Genomic DNA, 22,100 nt, shown 5'->3' with positions numbered 1-22,100 from the left:
TACCCCCTCAATCCGCTCATTTCCAAGCTGAACAGTCCCAGGCCTTTGACTCTCTCCTCGTCCCCTGTTCCCTTCCCTGCACTTTGCCCAGGTCTCTGCTAGGCAGGGGCCTGGATCTGCAGGCAGGCAGTGTCCCCGGGGTGGTGTCCTGGGATAGTGTCCCCAGACAGTGTCTGTCACGGAGTCACCGGGCGATGCTCTGGAACTGCTCCGTATGAAGCCAGCCGGGACTCTGAAGGAGCCTCCTCTCTGTGAGCTACACTGTCTCCAGGGCAAGAAGCTTCGACCTTCTCGGAGCATTCAGCATCCCCTTCCACACCGTGCACTTCCCGCAGCGAGTCTGCTGGGGCAGGGCTCCCGGGGAAGCCAGAGGGCCCTGCATCCCAACTCCACAGACAGCAGTGACTCGCAGCCAGCCGGTAAAACAGGTTTATTATTCGACAAAAACACAACGTAGAACAGAACTTGTTAGCAAGTCCATTTTGGGAGTCTTGGGCCAGACTCCCTGGACTCCCCCTCTTCCAGTCCCCACAAGTAGAGTTCCAGCTTCCAGCGACCCGAACTCAGATACCCCTGTTGCTCCTCCTCCTTCTCTTTGTCTCGCTTCCCAGCCAAAGAGTCAGTTGGTTGCATCCCCCTCCTGGTCTCAGGTTAGGAAGGGCACCGGCCATAGCATACGTGCAGGCAGCTGGAGCAGCCTCACCTGCCCCAGAGGTCTCAGCCAAAGTCACACACCCCTATTCCCACCACTGAGGTATTGGTGCAGCACACAGGGAAACTGAGGCACACACAGTATTCATGCAAAACAGTAAGACTCACATACAACATAATAAGGGAAAATCCCCACTTGGTGGTGGTGTCCCCAGCGGTGTCCCCGGGCAATGTCTGGGGTGTGTGCACCCGGGGTTCACACGGCGCCGTTGTTACGAGATTTTTCTCTCTGATGATCTGTCCCCGTCCCAAGGGTTTCTGGTGCTGCGCAGTTGCAGAGAGCAGCCCACATGGATGCCTGGCTCTTGCTCAGTCACACCCCACCCTCCTTCTAAATAGTGGGATTATTTATCGTTGGGTACCATGGCATGTTGGGGTAATCTATGCTTTGAGGGGTATCATGAAGGGATCAGGGTACCCAGTGCTGTGTGGGGTACAGCAGGGATGGGGTACAGTGGGGTGCTTCATGAGGCACACTGGGGTACAGTGGGGACAGTGGGGTACAATGGGGGTGCTGTGGGGTGCAGCGGGGGTGGGGTACAGTGGGGTGTTGTGTGGGGCACACTGGGAGACAGTGGGGACAGTGGGGATGGGGTGCTGTATGGGGTACAGCGGGTGTGGGGTGCTGTGTGGAACACACAGGGGGACTAGGGACAGTGGGGGTGGGGTGCTTTGTGGGGTACAGCAGGGTGGGGTTCAGTGTGGTGCTGTGTGGGTTGCAGCAGGGGTGGGGTACAGTAGGATGCTGTGGGGGCACAATGGGGTACAGTGGGGTGTCCTCTCCCCCCAGGCTGTCCATCACCCGAGCCCATTTCCCCAAGCTGGCTGAATGCGCCCACTTCCACTACGAGGCCGTGGACTTTGGACACATCCAGGTGAGCAACCACCGTGGCCCCCTGGGGAGCCCCAATCCCTAATGCCTGGGTCCCCCCTGGGATCCCTCTTCCTGTACCCCTAGTCCCCTCCCCAGAGAGCCTCTTCCCCGACTCCTAAGTCCCATCCAGGCAATCCTCTTCCCAGGTGCTGCCCCAGACCTTTCTGGGCGAGGATGGTTGGTCACCCGGATGCCTGGGTCCAATTTGGGGGGCTTTTCTGGTTGCCTAGGTCCCATGTACAGGGACAGGTGGGGGGTCATCTCCCAGACAGCTGGGTCCTTGGGGAGGTGGGAGCGTCTCTTGCTGGAGCAGAAACTGTGGAGGGCTACCTAGACATTGGGTCCCAACTGGGGATCAGATGCAGGTTTGGTGTCGGGTTGGGGACTGAACTCCCAAACGCTTGAGTTCTCTCCCGGACACTTGGGTTCTCTCTCCTGGGATAAGGGGGGACATTCAGGGGATCTGGACTGAGCGTGCTCCAAGTGATGCCGGGGAGACAACTTGCCCCGGATGCCTGGGTCCCTCAAGGGCACCTCTCACCCACTGTATGCCCACAGCTCCTGCTGGCCTCCGAGCAAGGGGAGGGGCTGCCTGGTACCCTGGGGGACGGGGAGCTGCTCTTCATCGTCCAGGTCACCTGCCAGGTGAGTGGAGCCCCCCTCCCAGCCCCCCCATTCCCAATCTTCCCCAGAGCCCCCCCTTCCTGACCCTCCCATTCCCAACCCGGGTCCCTCCTCTCCAGCTGGGGTCCCCTCTGCCATGCCAACTGCTGAGGGGGAGAGGGGACCCACCCCCTCCCCTTTCCCCTGCAGTCCCCCCTTGGTCCATCCTGTCGTGCCCCACAGTGGCACCCCACACAGTGCCACTGCTCCCCACTTTCCTTCTTTAGCCCCCCAGATCCATCCCCCACTCCGTCCTCAGCTGCCACAGCACCTCCCAGCCCCACCTCACCAGTGTCCCCCTCCCTCGCCCCCAGCTGACATCCCACTTTGCCTCCCACCCCGCAGGGGAAGACGTGGCCCGTTCACCGCAGCTATGAGGAGTTCTGCAGGCTGGACGGGCACCTGCACTGCTGCATCTTCGACCGCCGCTTCTCCCAGCTGCCCGAGCTGCCACCGCCCTGCCAGGCCCGGGAACAGGCTGAGGTGAGTCATGGGGGGTGCTGGGCAGAGCTTGGGGACTTGCTCTGTGGCTGTTCCCAGGCTGCCCCAGCCCAGAGGTGGCTGCATCTCAGTGCTGGGCGAGCCATCCCCGGGTGGCATTATGTGTGGCTGTTCCCCGGCTGCCCTGCCCCAGAGGTGGCTGTATCTCAGCACTGAGCGAGGTGTCCCCAGGCAGCATTACATGTGGCGGTACCCCGGCTGCACAACACCCGAGGTGGCTGTATTTCAGCACTGGGCGAGCTGTCCCTCAGCATTATGTGCAGCTGTTCCCCGGCTGCCCCACCCCAGAGGTGGCTGCATCTCCACGCCAGGCAAACCTTCCCTGGGCGGCATTATGTGTGGCTGTTCCCCAGCTGCCCCACCCCAGAGATGGCTGAATCTCAGCACAAGACGAGCCTTCGCTGTGGGGCAGACATGAGGGGGGTGGTTGCCAGGCCCTGACTCTGCTTCTGCCCCCTAGATGCTGGCCCCAGTCCTGCAGCAGTATCTGGAGAAGCTCTCTGCCATTGTGGACAGCAACATTAACTGCGGGCCCGTCCTCACCTGGATGGAGGTGAGATGGGGGGGCAGGAAAGGTAGGGGCCGTTCAGCACGGGACCCACACCCAGTCAGACCCATGGGCCTGTTCTGCCCACCATCCACCCCCACACCGGCCCCCAGCCCTGTCCAGGCTGGTAACCCCACACACCCCCGTCAGACCACAGGCCTGTCCCGCCCAGCATCCACCCCCACACCAACCCCCGGCCCTGTCGAGGCCAGTAACCCGCCACCCCCGCACCAGACCCGGCCCCTGTCCAGACCGGTAATCCCACACCCACACGGCCCAGGCCGCGCAGCATCCCCCCACCTCCTCATCAGACCCATGAGCCCATCCAGCCTGGCATCCACCCTACCCCTGGTCAGACCCACAGCCCCTCCTGCCCTCCCCCCGCCAATCAGACTTACAGTCCCCCAGCCCTGTATCCCTCCCATCAGACCTATAGGCCTTCCAGCCCAGTATCGGCCCCACCCCTGACCACCTACAGCCCCCTCCTGCCCTCCCCCCCATCAGACCCAAAGCTCACCCCACCCCCCCAGATCAGACCCACACCCCATCCAGTCTTCCCCTTGCCACATGCTCATCCTTGCACCTCCTCTGTTGCAGATCGATAACCATGGCAACCGGCTGCTGGTGAATGAGGAGGCCTCTATCAACGTCCCAGCCATCGCGGCCGCCCATGTCATCAAGCGCTACACGGCCCAGGCCCCTGATGAGCTGTCCTTCGAGGTGAGGTGTGGAGGGGCACCACCAACCCCACAGCCCCCTCCCCCTCTGGCTGGAGCACTGTCCTGGGGAAGCTCACAGCACTGGAGCCCCCTTCCAACCCAACTGGGGCACTGGCCTGGGGAATCTCACAGCACCAGAGCTCTTTCCCCTTCTGACTGGGGCACTGCCCTGGGGAAGCTCACAGCCCTGGAGCCCCCTCCCGCTCTGGCTAGGGCACTGCCCTGGGGAAGCTCACAACTCCAGAACCCCCTCTGGGGCACTGCCCTGTGGGGCTCGGGGTCCCCCTGACTGTCTCTCTGCTCAGCGCAGGTCGGGGACATTGTGTCAGTAATCGACATGCCCCCCAAGGAGGAGATCAGCTGGTGGCGAGGAAAGCACGGCTTCCAGGTGGGTGTGGGGCTTGGGGAGGGTCTGCGAGGGGGAGGGGGAGGGCTTCCTGCTGGACATTGCCCCCCCATGCCTGGGTCACCGTGGGGGGACTGCATGGGAGAGCCAGGGGCATGGGGGCACATGGGGGGGTGGGAATGCAGGGTGGGGGGCAGCTCGGGGCATGGGGAGTCGCCGCTCCGGCTGAGCTGCCCCACTGGCTCCTGGGGTCTGGGCAGTGTCTGGTCCCTGGTCCTGCCACTGGGTCCCCCCAGCACGCACCCCATGGCTGACTTCCCCCCCGGCTATGGCAGTGAGCCCCCATGGCCCAGATGCCTGGCAGGCCTGGTACGGGGCGTCACGCGGGCTTAACCATTGCTCACTAGCTGCCCAGGTGGATGCTTGCCATCTGCACTGCAGTTGCCTGGCCCCAAGGAGGCGAACCCACTTAGCAAGGGAATGAAGCTAAACGGAATTCAGGCTGCTTCAGTTTGGGAGGAGGAACTGAATGCAATTTAACTTGGGCTTGGTCTACTCTGAAAATTGATCCTGGTACAGCTCCCTCAGTCTGGGGTGTCAGACCTTCCCATCCCAGGCCAGAGCAGAACAGACCCAGCTGTGTCGACAGAGGAGGGCTTCCATCGGTGTGCCGTGCTGGGTGTGTATGTATGCGCCTGCAGAAGAGCCTCTGTTGGCGTAGGCTGCATCTACACCAGGGGGCTCTGGGGGCAGAGGGTCTGTCATAGCCATTGACACGCAGGAACGGGCATCCAGATTCACGGGTGGAGGGTTAATTCGGATTTAGTGTTGGTGAGTTAATTTGGATTTGCTGTTGTTAGGTTAATCCGAATTCGCAGTTAAAGTGGTTTAGGAAAGGAAATCTGGATTCACTGGTGATGGTTTAATACAGATTCATTATTAAAGTGGATTAGGTCAGGAAATCCAGATTTGCTGTTGGTGGGGTAATATACATTCACTCTAGGTTGGTTAATCCAGATTTGCCAGGAAAATGGATTAGGAAAGAAATCCAGATTTGCGATTGGTGCGTTAATCTGGATTCACTGGTAGTAGGTTAATCCTGATTGGATGTTAAAGTGGATTAGTTAAATGGCGGTGTGGAAGTTGTGACGGAGTCACAGGCCCGATGTGCCGGACCTGCTCTGTATGAAGCCAGTCAGGACTCTGGGGTGGCGTGACTCCCCTCAGGGCACACTGCCCACAGCAAGGAGCCTCCTTGGCTATGGCCTTCCTGGTCTGACCTCAGAGCATGCAGCATCCCTGTTCATACCATACACTTCCCCTTGGCGAGTCAAGCTGGACAGGACCTCTGGGGAAGTCAGAGAGCCCTGCACCCCCACGCTGCAGCCAGCAGTGACTCTCAACCAGTGAGTAAAACAGAAGGCTTATTAGTCAACAGGAACACAGCAAAGAACAGAGTTTGTTAGCACAGAAATCATTGACTTTCAGCAAAGTCTATTTTGGGGGGACCCCGGGCAGGATGCCCTGGACTCCCCCATCTCCAAGTCCCCCAAAGCTGACTGCCCAGCTACCAGAGACCTGACCTCCAACACACCTGTAGCCCTCCCTCCTGGTCTTTGTCTCGCTTCCCGGGCAATGCGTCCCCTGGTCACACCCCTCTACCGGGTCTCAAGTTATGAAGCCATAACATATGTGCAGGCAGCTGGAGCTGCCTCAACTGCTCCAAGGGTCTCAGCAAAAGTCACACACCCTTATTCCCACTACCAAGGCATTGGTGCAGTACACAGGGAAACTGAGGCACACACAATATTCATGCAAAACAGTAAGACTCACATAGGCTCATGTACAATGTAACAAGGAGGAAAACTCCACTTCATCACAACGTTTTCCTTCCGAATGGGAGTGGGCAGCAGCTGGGTGAGCGTCACTCCCTTTGGAAGTGGATTAGGAAGAACTGCTGCCATTGGGAGGCTAAGCACCCACCCAGGGGCTTAATTCAGTTTAAGGAATGCACATTGAGTTCACACCTTTGGCTGCTCCAGATTCAGCCCTGGGGTTCATCGTGTCCAGTGGCCTCCATCATGTCACATGGACAGATCCCCATGCCATCCGGGGGGTGGGGCAGGAATTTACCACACGGGACGAGTGGGTGTCCGTCTTGGGGTAGCGTGTGGGGATCCTCCTGTAACAAAGCAGCCTTTGGCAGGACACACTGAGAGTATCAGTTCAGGACAAATTGCTTAGAGCAGGGCAGTCACAGCCCGAGGCTGGAGGTTCCTTCACTACTAAGGCACACCAAACCAACCAAACGGAGAGGACTTTGGTTTCACCGCACTGGCTAACCAGAAGTCACACAAGCAATTCCCTCAGGCACTCCAGTTTCTTCTCAGTATCACCACCAGTGCCCCTCATTGTGGGGACAAATGGTTATGAAAACCAATACCTCAGTAACCAAAAAAAGGTTCTCCCGATCCCAAAGGACCAAGCCCCAGACCCAGGTCAATATACAAGTCAGATCTTACCCACAAATCATGCTGTTGCCAATCCTTTAGAATCTAAAGGTTTATTCATAAAAAGAAAGAAATATAGATGAGAGTTAAAATTCGTTAAAGAAATCAATTACACAAAGTAATGGCAAAGTTCTTGGTTCAGGTTTGTAGCAGCGATGGAATAAGCTGCAGGTTCAAATCAAGTCTCTGGAGAACATCCACAGCTGGGATGGGTCATTCAGTCCTTCGTTCAGAGCTTCAGTTTGTAGCACAGTTCCTCCAGAGATAAGAAGCAGGATTGAAGACAAGATGGAGAAGATGCAGCTGCCTTTTCTAGTCCCTTACCATGCAGCCTGTGCGTCCTTTGTTTTAAACACAAGCTGGCCAGCACACGGCTTGAAAGCCTCAGAGTTCTCTCCATAGGCAGGTCCCTAAGGTGTATCCACCTTCTCTCAATGGGTCAGTTGTGTAGCTGATGGTCCATAATGGGCCATCAAGCAGGCTAGGCTGTGCTGATGCCACACTGTCTGGGGTGTCACCCAGAAGCATAGCACAAGTTTGAAATACAGACAGTATAGAGCCAATACTTATAACTTTAAATTAAAAAAATGATACAGGCATATAGACAGCATAATCATAACCAACAGATCATAACCTTTTCATAGACACCTTGCTTGACCTCCTTTGTACAAGATTTGGTGCCACTATAGGACATTGGTTGCAACAATGATCTATACAGTCACAGTTCATGTCAATACATCACACCCCCATGTTCAGCTATTGGGGGTGGGGCAGTGGACCCTGACTCCATCTGTCTGTCTCGCCAGGTCGGCTTCTTCCCCAGCGAGTGTGTTGAGCTCTTTCCGGACCGCCTGGCGCTAGGGCTCAAAGCAGGTGATGCCTGGGTCCCACAGCTGGGGTGCTGCTCCTCCACAAAAAGGTGGCCTTGGGGACTTGGGGGGGTAGGGGGCAGGGTGTTTAGGGGGAGACAGGGTGAGGGGTGCAGGTGTATGGGGGATATTGGGAAGCTGGGGTGGGGGCAGGGAGTTGGGAGGAGATGGTGTGTTGGGGTAAGGAGGGGGTGGGGTAAGGGGTGCTGGATTGTGAGGTACAGAGGAGGTGGGTAAGGGGTGCTGGGGTTTGGGGGCATGGAGGGGACGGGGTGTAGGGGTAGGGCAGGAGTGTGGGGGGACAGGGTGTAGAGGTTGGGCAGAGGGTACTGGGGTGTGGGTGCATGGAGGGGATGGGGTGTAGGTGGGGCAGGGGGTGCTGGGTTATGGGGGTATGGAGGGGACGGTGTTAGGGGGTGCTGGGATGTCAGGGTACAGAGGGGATGGGTTGTGGGGTGTGGTAAGGGGGTGAAAGGGTGTCCCGGGGTTTGGGTTGTAGGGGTGTGGCAGAGGATGTGGGGGTATGGAGAGGACAGGGGTTAGGGGGCACTGGGGTGTCAGAGTACGGAGGGGATGGGATGCAGGGGCGGGGTAAGGGGGTGTTGGGGTATGGCGGGGACAGGGTGTAGGGGTGTAGCCAGGATTGTGGGTTATGGAGGGGATGGGATATAGCAGTGGGGCAGGGGGCACTGGGGTGTCAGGGTGCAGAGCGGATGGGGTTCAGGGATTGGGTAAGGGGGTATATGGGGGTTGGTATATGGGGGCATCCTTTTCCCCCTAGCTGGGGTCTCCCCAAGGACTCCAGGGTCTTTCCGGCACTCTGCAACACGTCTTGGGTTCTGGTGCTCAGCAGGGCCGGGCCATGTCTGCTCCATGGAGGGGCGACCCAGGGTGACCCTTATCTGGGGTGCTGGGGGGGGGGCTCTGTCTCCACCATCCCAACCCCTTTTCTTCCCCTCTGTTTCCCCCAACAGACACAGACGGGATGGGCACCAGCATCCCTGGGGTCCTCCCGCCTCAGGGGCCCCTCTCCCCGACGTTGGGTAAGTACAGCTGGTATAGAGGGCCTAAACAAGGGAGGCAGGGGGAAACACTACAATAACATTCTGCATCCCAGCGCTGGGCAAGCTGTCTCCATGCAGCATTATATACAGCTGTTTCCACTTGCCCCGCCCCAGAGGTGGCTTTGTCCCAGCACAGAAAGAGCCGTCCCCATGTGGTGTTGTGTGGCTGTTCCTGTCCGCCCTACCCCAGAAATGGCTGCGTCCCAGTGCCAGGTGAGCTGTCCCTGTGTGGTGTTATGTGTAACTGTTCCTGTCTGCTGTGCCCGAGAGGTGGCTGTGTCCCAGTGCTAGGCGAAACTCCCTGTGCGGGTTTCTGTGCGGCTGTTCCCGACTGCTCCGCCCCAGAGGTGGCTGTGTCCTAACGCTGGGCAAGCTGTCCCCGTGTAGCGTTATGTGTGGGTTTTGCTGGCTACCCCACTCCAGAGGGGGCTGTATCCCAGCGCCAGGCGAACGGTCCCTGTGAGGTGTTATGTGCAGTTGTTTCCGGGTGCCCCACTCCAGAGGTGGCTGCGTCCAAGCACCGGGCGAGCCGTCCCCATGTGGTGTTATGTGCAGCTGTTTCTGGATGCCCGCCCCATAGGCGCTGACTTCTACTGGTGCTGGTGGGTGTTCGACCCCCTTCTGCCCCCAGTCCCACCCCAATTCCACCCCAGCCCTGCCCCCTCCTGCCCCCATTCCAACCCCTTCCCCAAATCCCCACCCCGGCTCCGCCTCTTCCCTGCCTCCTCCCCTGAGCGTTCCAGGTTCCCCTCCTCCCCCCTCCCTCCCAGAGCTTGCTACAGCTGTTTGGTGGTGGCAAGCACTGGGAGATAGGTGAAGGAGCAGGGATGCAGTGCGTTCAGGGGAGGAGGCAGAGACAGAGGAGGAGGAGGTGAGGTGGGCTGGGTGCCTGGGAGCTTGGCTGCCTCCCAGCACCAGCCGAGCTGTACCTGTGTGGTGGTATGTGCGGCTGTTCCTGGCTGCCTTGCTCCAGAGGAGGCTGCATCCCAGCGGTGGGCAAGCTGTCCCTGTGAGGTGTTACATGCGGCTGTTCCCAGATGCCCCAACCCAGAGGTGGCTGCGTCCCAGTGCCAAGCAAGCTGTCCCCGTGTGGTGTTATTTGCTGCTGTCCTTGCTGCCCTGCCCCAGAGGTGGCCAGACAAGCTGTCCCCAAGTGGTGGCATGTGATGCTGTTCCTAGCTGCCCTGCCCCAGAGGTGTCTGCGTACCGATGTTGGGCGAGCTGTTCCCATGTGGTGATTGTCACAGACTCCCAGGTCGTACCCACTCTTGGCCCTGTACGGTCCCTGGGGGGAACCCCCTTCAGTGAGACAGCCCTTCTCAGGGGTCCACTCTGTCTTGGGGGTTAAGCCCCTCCACATCCTGGAACCGCACCTCTGAGCCTTAGCACGCCTGACTCTCTCCATGGGCCCCCTCAGGGAGTCCATTCGCTCTGGACCCCCAGGACCTCCGTGCCCAGAGGGAGTAATGCCCCCCCTGTTCTCTAGACCGGAGCGACTCTCAGCCAGTGTAACACAGGAGGGTTTATTGAGCGTCTGAACCCAGCAGAGGAAACTCTCAGGGCCTCAGGCCTGGCCTCCCCCAGCACAGCACATCTAAGCCTCCCCTGCATCCAGGGGGGCTCTGCCTGCTCTCCACTGCCAGCCCAGAGAACCCCTCCTTCCAGCTGGGCTTCCAATATCACCTGCCCCCAAGCCCCGCCTCTGTCCTTTGTCTTTTGTCCAGGTAAATAGGGTCGCCTGGGGCTCCTCTCCTCTCAGCCCTGCTTTGTACCCCTCTGGCTGGTCAGCTGACCAGGGTCCACTTTGCACAGCCCACTGGCTGTGGCGTCTGAGCTGGGCATCCCGGTCGCCAGGTCACCAGTATCTGGGGTACCCATTCTCCCGGCCATTGGCCAAGGTCCCAAGTTCTGTCACTGATCCTCTGTAACAACAAACTCCCTCTTCCACCACCTCGTTAAACCAGTAATGCCCAGGGAAACTGAGTCCCACCCCCTGTGCATGCAAACTATTGAAAAAACCATGAAAATCCCCCACTTAGTCACATCTCTCCCCCCTTCGAGTCTGAACTGAGCGGGGTCACTTAGCCAGTGACCTGGGGAAGTTCAGGGCCCCCGCCCCATGATAAAGCATGGGCTATAACATTGGCACTCCCCCACACATGGACTTCCTCCATGTCATAACCCTGGAGGAGAAGGCCCCATGTCAGCAGCTTGGCATTAGCCCCTTTCATTAGGTGCAGCCACATCAGGGGTGAATGGTCAGTGTACACAGTAAAGTGCCACCCAAATAGATACGGCTTCAGCTTTTTAAGGGCCCACACCATGGCCAGGCGTTCCTTCTCTATGGCTGCATAGTGCTACTCCCGGGGCAGCAGCTTCTTGCTCAGGTACACAATGGGGTGTCTCTCCCCCTTAGTATGAGTTTGCATCAGCACCGCACCCAGCCTTGTGTCTGAGGCGTTGGTGAACACCAGGAAGGGTTTGTTAAAATCTGGGTTTACCAGCACCGGGCTTTGGATAAGTGCGCCCTTCAGCACACAGAGAGCCCTCTGGCACTGCTTGGTCCAGACCATCTTATCCAGCTTCCCCTTCCTACAAAGCTCCGTGAGGGGAGCTGCCAGGGAGCTAAAGTGGGGCACAAACCTCCAGTAGTACCCCACCATCTCAATGAAAGCCTGGACCTGCTTCTTAGTCTGGGGAGCAGGCCAGTCCTTGATTGCCTTCACTTTGGCCGGCTCCAGCTTCAGGTGGCTGCTCCCCACCTTGTGGCCCAGGTATGTCACCTCTGCCATCCCTACCTTGCACGTTCCAGCTTTTATGGTCAGCCCTGCATCCTGGAGGCAACCCAGCACCCTCTTCACTTGGGACACGTGGTCCTCCCAGGTCTGGCTAAAGACACAGATATCGTCAATATACGGTAGAGCAGTGCTACTCAAAGTTGTGGTCCGCGGACCAGTGCCGGTCCGCGAGCCATCGGCTGCTGGTCTGCGCACACGTTGGGGGAAAAAATTGCTGGTCCCGCACATCAGAGAGCTTGAGAAGCACTGGGCTAGAGCAAAGTCCTCCATCCCCCTTAGTAACTGATCCACCAGGCGCTGGAAGGTGGCAGGTGCCCCCTTGAGGCCAAAAGGCAGGACTAGGAACTCGAAGAGCCCGGGGGTGGGGGAGGTAAAGGCAGATGATATTAAACTGGGAGGAGTGGTAGATACGCTGGAGGGCAGGGATAGGATACAGAGGGACCTAGACAAATTGGAGGATTGGGCCAAAAGAAATCTGATGAGGTTCAATAAGGATAAGTGCAGGGTCCTGCATTTAGGACAGAAGAACCCAATGCAGAGCTACAGACTAGGGACCGAATGGCTAGGCAGCAGTTCTGCGGAAAAGGACCTAGGGGTGACAGTGGACGAGAAGCTGGATATGAGTCAGCAGTGTGCCCTTGTAGCCAAGAAGGCCAATGGCATTTTGGGATGTGTAAGTAGGGGCATAGCGAGCAGATCGAGGGACGTGATCATTCCCCTCTATTCGACATTGGTGAGGCCTCATCTGGAGTACTGTGTCCAGTTTTGGGCCCCACACTACAAGAAGGATGTAGATAAATTGGAGAGAGTCCAGCGAAGGGCAACAAAAATGATTAAGGGTCTGGAACACATGAGTTATGAGGAGAGGCTGAGGGAACTGGGATTGTTTAGTCTGCAGAAGAGAAGAATGAAGGGGGATTTGATAGCTGCTTTTAACTACCTGAGAGGTGTTTCCAGAGAGGATGGTTCTAGACTATTCTCAGTGGTAGAAGAGGACAGGACAAGGAGTAATGGTCTCAAGTTGCAGTGGGGGAGGTTTAGGTTGGATATTAGGAAAAACTTTTTCACTAGGAGGGTGGTGAAACACTGGAATGCGTTACCTAGGGAAGTGGTGAAATCTCCTTCCTTAGAAGTTTTTAAGGTCAGGCTTTACAAAGCCCTGGCTGGGATGATTTAATTGGGGATTGGTCCTGCTTTGAGCAGGAGGTTGGACTAGATGACCTCCTGAGGTCCCTTCCAACCCTGATATTCTATGATTCTATGAAAGGCAGACTTTGCCCTGGCCTCTGGGTCCAAAGGCACCTGCCAGTAGCCTTTGGTGTGATCCATAGTAGTGAGGTACCGGGCACCCCACAACTTGTCAAGGATCTCATCGGACCTAGGCATGGGATAGGCATTGGACATGGTGACGGCATTGAGCTTCCGATAGTCCACACAAAACCAGATTGATCCGTCCTTCTTGGGGACCAGTACTATGGGAGAGGCCCAGGGGCTGGAGGACGGCTGGATCACCCCTAAATCCAGCATGTCTCCGACCTGTCTCTCCAAGTCCTGGGCTGCTTTCTCAGAGACCCTGAATGGGGAACACCTGATGGGGGGGTTGGCTCCCGTCTCCATCTGGTGAACAGCCAGGTTAGTGAGCCCAGGCCAGTTGGAGTTTGGGGGCACACAGGGGACGGGGTATGAATGCAGCACCCGGTGGACAGTTCCTCTACACAGTTCACCTCGTTTACCTGTCTGATGACCAGGCAGCTTGCAGATCATTCTTCCTCATGGGGATGAGAAGCATCACCTGGTCCCCGGTACCATAGGAGCGGACATGTGCTGAGTGGTCGTACCAGACCTTCTGCTTCCTCTGTGCCCTGGCTAGGTTTCCCCTGGCCAAGCCCATAAGCTCCACGAGCCTTTCCCAGAAGGTCAGTACATACTCCACCACTGATTCTCCATCGGGGGAGGCCTTCCCCTCCACTCATCCCTCATCAAGTCCGGGCTCCCCTCACTCTCCTCCCATACAGCAACTCGAATGGGGAAAACCCTGTGGATTCCTGGGGCATTTCCCTGTGTACAAACAGCAGGTGGGGTAAATACTTGTCCATAAAGGTTTTCAGCATCATCTTTAGGGTCCCATTGAACCTCTCCACCAGCCCATTGGACTGAGGGTTATACGCTGAGGCCGAGAAGTGCCGGACCCCACACTGCTCCCACAAGCACAGGAGCAGGGTTGACATGAAGTTGGACCCCTGGTCTGTAAGGACCCACTTGGGGAACTCCACTCTGCTGAAAATGGTCAGCAGTGTGTCTGCCACGGTGTTTGCCTTGATAGAGGACAAGGCCACTGCCCTGGGGTAGCACGTAGCAATATGTCCCCATGCAGCATTATATGCCACTTTTCCCACCTGCGCTGCCCCAGACATGGCTGTATCTTAGTACCGAATGAGCTGTCCCCATATGGTATTATGTGTGGCTCTTCGTGACTGCCCCGCCCCAGAGGTGGCTGCATTCCTGTGCGGGTTTATGTGCGGCTGTTCCCAGCTGCCCTGCCCCAGAGGTGGCTGTGTCTCAGGGCCAAGTGAACCATCCTCTTGTGGTGGTTATGTGTGGCTGTTCCCCTCTGCCCCGCCTCAGTGGTGACTGCGTCCCATTACTGGGTGAGCTGTCCCTGTGTGGTGTTATGTGTGGCTGTTCCTGGTTGCCCTGCCCCAGAGGTGGTTGCATCCCAGCGCCGGACGAGCTGTCCCTGTGTAGTATTATGTGCGGCTGTTCCAGGGTTCCCTGCCCCAGAGGTGGCTGCGTCCCAGAACCAGGAGATCTGTTCCTGTGTAGGGCTATGTGCCACTGTTCCCAGCTGCCCCACCCCAGAAGTGGCTGTGTCCAAGCACCGAGCAAGCCGTCCCCATGTGGTGTTATGTGTGGCTGTTACTGTCCGCCCTACCCCAGATGTGGCTGCGTCCCAGGGCCAGGTGAACCATACTCATGAGGTGTTATGTGCGGCTGTTCCTGGCTGCCCCGTCACAGAGGTGGCTGCATCCCAGTGCTGGACAAGCTGTCCCCATGCAGTGTTATGTGCCACTGTTTCTGGCTGCCCTGCCCAAGAGGTGGCTGCGTCCTAGCGTGGGGTGAACTATCCCTGTTCGGTGTTGTGTGGCTCTTCCTGGCTGCCCCGCCCCAGAGGTGGCTGTGTCCCAGTGTCGGGCGAGCTGTCCCCGTGCAGTGTTATGTGCGGCTGTTCCCAGCTGCCCCGCCCCAGAGGTGGCTGTGTCCCAGTGCCGGGCGAGCTGTCCTCATGCAGTGTTATGTGTGGCTGTTCCCAGTTCGTGACACAGTGTGTAAGAAGCACGGGAAGCTCCTCGGTTTCCTTCGCACCTTCATAAAGTCGCGGCCCAGCAAGCAGCGACTGAAGCAGCGCGGGATCCTGCGTGAGCGTGTCTTCGGCTGTGACCTGGGGGAGCACCTCCTGAACTCGGGGCACGATGGTGAGACCCCTGGCATACAGGGCGTTATCTCCATCCACCTGCCACGCTGCTTCTCCTGGCCTTGTGCTGTGAGGGATTGCCTCCCATCCCCCTGGCCAGATCTCGGCTCCCTGCCCGGGGTTATGGGGCACTTCCTCCAATCCCCCGGCTGTACCCCGTCTCCCAGCCTGTTGCTATGGGGTGCTGCCTCCCATCCCCCTGCCCACACCTCTCCCACAGCCTGGCGCTATGGGGCACTGCCTCCCATTCCCCCTGACCACGCCCCATCCTCCGTCCATGCCCCATCTCCTGGTATGGCACTATGGGGTGCTGCCTCCCATCCCCCCCGGCTGCACCCCGTATCCTGGCTACACCCCGTCTCTAAGCCTGGCACTACGGGGCACTGCCTCCCTTCCCCCCTGGGTGCGCCCTGGCCACGACCCATCTTCCGGCCTGGCGCTACAGGGTGCCACATCCCATCCCCCAGCTATGCTGCCCCCCCGCCGCCCCCTCCTGGCCTGGCGCTGGAGGTCTTGGTGCCGCCGTCCATTCCCATGACATCTGCTTACCTCGTGCCTCCTGCAGTTCCCCAGGTCCTGCGCTGCTGCTCGGAGTTCATCGAGAAGCATGGCCTGGTGGACGGGATCTATCGCCTCTCGGGCGTTGCCTCCAACATCCAGAAGCTGCGGTGGGGCCTGGGGAGCTGGGGGTGCCTAGCGGGGGGGGGGCACAGGACGGGGGGCACAGGGGAGTGGCAGGCAGCGGGGGGGATTTGGGCACAGGACAGGCGCAGGGCACAGCAATAGATAGGGAAGGGTTGGGGGGTTCAGGGCACTGTGTGGGGTGGTACCAGACTGGCCCCCAGGGTTAGGGAGTAAGGTGAAGAGGCAGGGCAAGGGAAGAAGGGTGCAGGGAGAAGAGTTAGGGGGCTGGGCCCAGGGGGAGCTGGCTTAGGAGGCAGGGCGGCAGGGTCTGGGGGCAGACTGTAGGGCACAGGGTGTAGCGGGCAGGGTTGGGGGAGGGATTGAGGTCAGGGTGTAGGGGGCAGGGCACGGGAGAGCAGGGTTGGGGGGCAGGGTTGGGTGGCTGGGTTAGGGGGCAGGGGTTGGGGGCAGACGCTGGCCCGCCCATACCCGCTCTCCCCTTCCATCAGGCACGAGTTCGACAGCGAGCGGGTGCCAGAGCTGGGCCGGGCGACCTACCTGCAGGACATCCACTGCGTGAGCTCCCTGTGCAAGCTGTACTTCCGCGAGCTGCCCAACCCGCTGCTCACCTACCAGCTGTACCACAAGTTCGCGGTGAGCCCGGGATGCCCCCCGCCTGCCCCCCAACCCCCCACCCCCGCATTCCCTGCCCCCCAATTCCCACCCCCGCATTCCCCGCCCCCCAACTCCCCACCCCCGCATTCCCTGCCCCCCAACTCCCACCCCCGCATTCCCCGCCCCCCAATTCCCCACCCCTGCATTCCCCGCCCCCGAACTCCCACCCCCGCATTCCCCGCCCCCGAACTCCCACCCCCGCATTCCCCGCCCCCCAACTCCCACCCCCGCATTCCCCGCCCCCCAACTCCCACCCCCGCATTCCCCGCCCCCGAACTCCCACCCCTGCATTCCCCGCCCCCGAACTCCCACCCCCGCATTCCCCGCCCCCCAACCCCCCACCCCCGCATTCCCCGCCCCCCAACTCCCCACCCCCGCATTCCCCGCCCCCGAACTCCCACCCCCGCATTCCCCGCCCCCCAACTCCCCACCCCCGCATTCCCCGCCCCCGAACTCCCACCCCCGCATTCCCTGCCCCCGAACTCCCACCCCCGCATTCCCCGCCCCCCAACCCCCCACCCCCGCATTCCCCGCCCCCCAACTCCCCACCCCCGCATTCCCCGCCCCCGAACTCCCACCCCCGCATTCCCCGCCCCCCAACTCCCCACCCCCGCATTCCCTGCCCCCCGAACTCCCACCCCCGCATTCCCTGCCCCCCGAACTCCCACCCCCGCATTCCCTGCCCCCGAACTCCCACCCCCGCATTCCCCGCCCCCCAACTCCCCACCACCGCATTCCCCGCCCCCGAACTCCCCCCCCCGCATTCCCTGCCCCCGAACTCCCACCCCCGCATTCCCCGCCCCCCAACCCCCCACCCCCGCATTCCCTGCCCCCGAACTCCCACCCCCGCATTCCCCGCCCCCCAATTCCCACCCCCGCATTCCCCGCCCCCCAACTCCCACCCCCGCATTCCCCGCCCCCCAATTCCCCACCCCCGCATTCCCCGCCCCCCAACCCCCCACCCCCGCATTCCCCGCCCCCGAACTCCCCACCCCCGCATTCCCCGCCCCCGAACTCCCACCCCCGCATTCCCCGCCCCCCAACTCCCCACCCCCGCATTCCCCGCCCCCCAATTCCCACCCCCGCATTCCCCGCCCCCCAACTCCCACCCCCGCATTCCCCGCCCCCCAATTCCCCACCCCCGCATTCCCCGCCCCCCAACTCCCCACCCCCGCATTCCCCGCCCCCGAACTCCCACCCCCGCATTCCCCGCCCCCCAACTCCCCACCCCCGCATTCCCCGCCCCCCAACTCCCCACCCCCGCATTCCCCGCCCCCCAACTCCCACCCCCGCATTCCCCGCCCCTCGAACTCCCACCCCCGCATTCCCTGCCCCCGAACTCCCACCCCCGCATTCCCCGCCCCCGAACTCCCACCCCCGCATTCCCCGCCCCCCAATTCCCCACCCCCGCATTCCCCGCCCCCCAACCCCCCACCCCCGCATTCCCCGCCCCCGAACTCCCCACCCCCGCATTCCCCGCCCCCGAACTCCCACCCCCGCATTCCCCGCCCCCCAACTCCCCACCCCCGCATTCCCCGCCCCCGAACTCCCCACCCCCGCATTCCCCGCCCCCCAACTCCCCACCCCCGCATTCCCCGCCCCTCGAACTCCCACCCCCGCATTCCCTGCCCCCGAACTCCCACCCCCGCATTCCCCGCCCCCGAACTCCCACCCCCGCATTCCCTGCCCCCGAACTCCCACCCCCGCATTCCCCGCCCCCGAACTCCCACCCCCGCATTCCCCGCCCCCCAACTCCCCACCCCCGCATTCCCCGCCCCCCGAACTCCCACCCCCGCATTCCCCGCCCCCCGAACTCCCCACCCCCGCATTCCCCGCCCCCCAACTCCCCACCCCCGCATTCCCCGCCCCCCGAACTCCCACCCCCGCATTCCCCGCCCCCCAACCCCCCACCCCCGCATTCCCTGCCCCCCAACTCCCCACCCCCGCATTCCCCGCCCCCCAACTCCCACCCCCGCATTCCCCGCCCCCCAACTCCCCACCCCCGCATTCCCCGCCCCCCAACTCCCACCCCCGCATTCCCCGCCCCCCGAACTCCCACCCCCGCATTCCCCGCCCCCCGAACTCCCCACCCCCGCATTCCCCGCCCCCCAACTCCCCACCCCCGCATTCCCTGCCCCCCGAACTCCCACCCCCGCATTCCCCGCCCCCCAACTCCCCACCCCCGCATTCCCTGCCCCCGAACTCCCACCCCCGCATTCCCTGCCCCCCAACTCCCCACCCCCGCATTCCCTGCCCCCGAACTCCCACCCCCGCATTCCCCGCCCCCCGAACTCCCACCCCCGCATTCCCCGCCCCCCAATTCCCCACCCCCGCATTCCCTGCCCCCCAACTCCCCACCCCCGCATTCCCTGCCCCCCGAACTCCCACCCCCGCATTCCCTGCCCCCGAACTCCCACCCCCGCATTCCCTGCCCCCCAACTCCCCACCCCCGCATTCCCTGCCCCCGAACTCCCACCCCCGCATTCCCTGCCCCCGAACTCCCACCCCCGCATTCCCCGCCCCCCAACTCCCCACCCCCGCATTCCCCGCCCCCCGAACTCCCACCCCCGCATTCCCCGCCCCCCAATTCCCCACCCCCGCATTCCCTGCCCCCGAACTCCCACCCCCGCATTCCCCGCCCCCCAATTCCCCACCCCCGCATTCCCTGCCCCCCAACTCCCCACCCCCGCATTCCCTGCCCCCCGAACTCCCACCCCCGCATTCCCTGCCCCCGAACTCCCACCCCCGCATTCCCTGCCCCCCAACTCCCCACCCCCGCATTCCCTGCCCCCGAACTCCCACCCCCGCATTCCCTGCCCCCGAACTCCCACCCCCGCATTCCCCGCCCCCCGAACTCCCACCCCCGCATTCCCCGCCCCCCAATTCCCCACCCCCGCATTCCCTGCCCCCGAACTCCCACCCCCGCATTCCCCGCCCCCCAATTCCCCACCCCCGCATTCCCTGCCCCCCAACTCCCCACCCCCGCATTCCCTGCCCCCGAACTCCCACCCCCGCATTCCCTGCCCCCCAACTCCCCACCCCCGCATTCCCTGCCCCCCAACTCCCCACCCCCGCATTCCCTGCCCCCCAACTCCCACCCCCGCATTCCCCGCCCCCGAACTCCCACCCCCGCATTCCCCGCCCCCCAACTCCCCACCCCCGCATTCCCCGCCCCCCAACTCCCCACCCCCGCATTCCCTGCCCCCCGAACTCCCACCCCCGCATTCCCTGCCCCCCAACTCCCCACCCCCGCATTCCCTGCCCCCGAACTCCCACCCCCGCATTCCCCGCCCCCCAACTCCCCACCCCCGCATTCCCCGCCCCCCAACTCCCCACCCCCGCATTCCCCGCCCCCAAACTCCCACCCCCGCATTCCCCGCCCCCCAATTCCCCACCCCTGCATTCCCCGCCCCCCAACTCCCCACCCCCGCATTCCCTGCCCCCCGAACTCCCACCCCCGCATTCCCCGCCCCCCGAACTCCCACCCCCGCATTCCCCGCCCCCCAACTCCCCACCCCCGCATTCCCCGCCCCCCAATTCCCCACCCCCGCATTCCCTGCCCCCGAACTCCCACCCCCGCATTCCCCGCCCCCCAACTCCCCACCCCTGCATTCCCCGCCCCCCAATTCCCCACCCCCGCATTCCCTGCCCCCCGAACTCCCCACCCCCGCATTCCCTGCCCCCCAACTCCCCACCCCCGCATTCCCCGCCCCCCAATTCCCCACCCCCGCATTCCCTGCCCCCCGAACTCCCCACCCCCGCATTCCCTGCCCCCGAACTCCCACCCCCGCATTCCCCGCCCCCCAACTCCCCACCCCTGCATTCCCCGCCCCCCAACTCCCCACCCCCGCATTCCCCGCCCCCCGAACTCCCACCCCCGCATTCCCCGCCCCCCAATTCCCCACCCCCGCATTCCCTGCCCCCCAACTCCCCACCCCCGCATTCCCCGCCCCCCAACTCCCCACCCCCGCATTCCCTGCCCCCCAACTCCCCACCCCCGCATTCCCTGCCCCCGAACTCCCACCCCCGCATTCCCCGCCCCCCAACTCCCACCCCCGCATTCCCTGCCCCCGAACTCCCACCCCCGCATTCCCCGCCCCTCAACTCCCCACCCCCGCATTCCCTGCCCCCGAACTCCCACCCCCCGCATTCCCCGCCCCCCAATTCCCCTACCCCCGCATTCCCCGCCCCCGAACTCCCACCCCCGCATTCCCTGCCCCCCGAACTCCCACCCCCGCATTCCCTGCCCCCCAACTCCCCACCCCCGCATTCCCTGCCCCCCGAACTCCCACCCCCGCATTCCCCGCCCCCCAACCCCCCACCCCCACATTCCCTGCCCCCCGAACTCCCACCCCCGCATTCCCTGCCCCCGAACTCCCACCCCCGCATTCCCTGCCCCCGAACTCCCACCCCCGCATTCCCCGCCCCCCAACTCCCCACCCCCGCATTCCCTGCCCCCCGAACTCCCACCCCCGCATTCCCCGCCCCCCAACTCCCCACCCCCGCATTCCCTGCCCCCCGAACTCCCACCCCCGCATTCCCCGCCCCCCAACTCCCCACCCCCGCATTCCCTGCCCCCCGAACTCCCACCCCCGCATTCCCCGCCCCCCAACTCCCCACCCCCGCATTCCCTGCCCCCGAACTCCCCACCCCCGCATTCCCCGCCCCCCAACTCCCCACCCCCGCATTCCCTGCCCCCCGAACTCCCCACCCCCGCATTCCCCGCCCCCCAACTCCCCACCCCCGCATTCCCCGCCCCCCAACTCCCCACCCCCGCATTCCCTGCCCCCCGAACTCCCACCCCCGCATTCCCCGCCCCCCAACTCCCCACCCCCGCATTCCCTGCCCCCGAACTCCCACCCCCGCATTCCCTGCCCCCCAATTCCCCACCCCCGCATTCCCCGCCCCCCAACTCCCACCCCCGCATTCCCCGCCCCCCAATTCCCCACCCCCGCATTCCCCGCCCCCCGAACTCCCCACCCCCGCATTCCCTGCCCCCCGAACTCCCACCCCCGCATTCCCCGCCCCCCAATTCCCCTACCCCCGCCTTCCCTGCCCCCCGAACTCCCACCCCCGCATTCCCCGCCCCCCAATTCCCCTACCCCCGCATTCCCCGCCCCCCAACTCCCCACCCCCGCATTCCCTGCCCCCCGAACTCCCACCCCCGCATTCCCTGCCCCCCGAACTCCCACCCCCGCATTCCCCGCCCCCCAACTCCCCACCCCCGCATTCCCTGCCCCCCAACTCCCCACCCCCGCATTCCCTGCCCCCGAACTCCCACCCCCGCATTCCCTGCCCCCCAATTCCCCACCCCCGCATTCCCCGCCCCCCAACTCCCACCCCCGCATTCCCCGCCCCCCAATTCCCCACCCCCGCATTCCCTGCCCCCCGAACTCCCCACCCCCGCATTCCCTGCCCCCCGAACTCCCACCCCCGCATTCCCCGCCCCCCAATTCCCCCACCCCCGCATTCCCCGCCCCCCAATTCCCCTACCCCCGCATTCCCCGCCCCCCAACTCCCCACCCCCGCATTCCCTGCCCCCCGAACTCCCACCCCCGCATTCCCCGCCCCCCAACTCCCCACCCCCGCATTCCCTGCCCCCGAACTCCCACCCCCGCATTCCCCGCCCCCCAATTCCCCTACCCCTGCATTCCCCGCCCCCCAATTCCCCTACCCCTGCATTCCCCGCCCCTCAACTCCCCACCCCCGCATTCCCTGCCCCCCGAA

General features: G+C 62.8%; 1 protein-coding gene across 1 annotated transcript in view; it reads left to right on the top strand.

Annotated features, from left to right (window-relative positions):
• Positions 1-22,100, top strand: part of ARHGAP33 (Rho GTPase activating protein 33) — a 58,038-nt gene that overhangs the window by 11,794 nt on the left and 24,144 nt on the right. The window contains exons 4-14 of the mRNA XM_078850391.1: positions 1,502-1,586; positions 2,144-2,230; positions 2,594-2,731; positions 3,210-3,302; positions 3,894-4,016; positions 4,326-4,403; positions 7,678-7,744; positions 8,715-8,783; positions 14,914-15,075; positions 15,640-15,742; positions 16,208-16,352. Of these exons, the coding sequence (XP_078706517.1) occupies positions 1,502-1,586; positions 2,144-2,230; positions 2,594-2,731; positions 3,210-3,302; positions 3,894-4,016; positions 4,326-4,403; positions 7,678-7,744; positions 8,715-8,783; positions 14,914-15,075; positions 15,640-15,742; positions 16,208-16,352 (1,150 nt within the window). The remainder of the gene's footprint in view (positions 1-1,501; positions 1,587-2,143; positions 2,231-2,593; positions 2,732-3,209; positions 3,303-3,893; positions 4,017-4,325; positions 4,404-7,677; positions 7,745-8,714; positions 8,784-14,913; positions 15,076-15,639; positions 15,743-16,207; positions 16,353-22,100) is intronic.

The sequence above is a fragment of the Lepidochelys kempii genome, chromosome 24, assembly GCF_965140285.1.
Source record: "Lepidochelys kempii isolate rLepKem1 chromosome 24, rLepKem1.hap1, whole genome shotgun sequence".
Classification (NCBI taxonomy): Eukaryota; Metazoa; Chordata; order Testudines; family Cheloniidae; genus Lepidochelys; species Lepidochelys kempii.
This window is presented reverse-complemented; position numbering and strand designations above follow the sequence as displayed.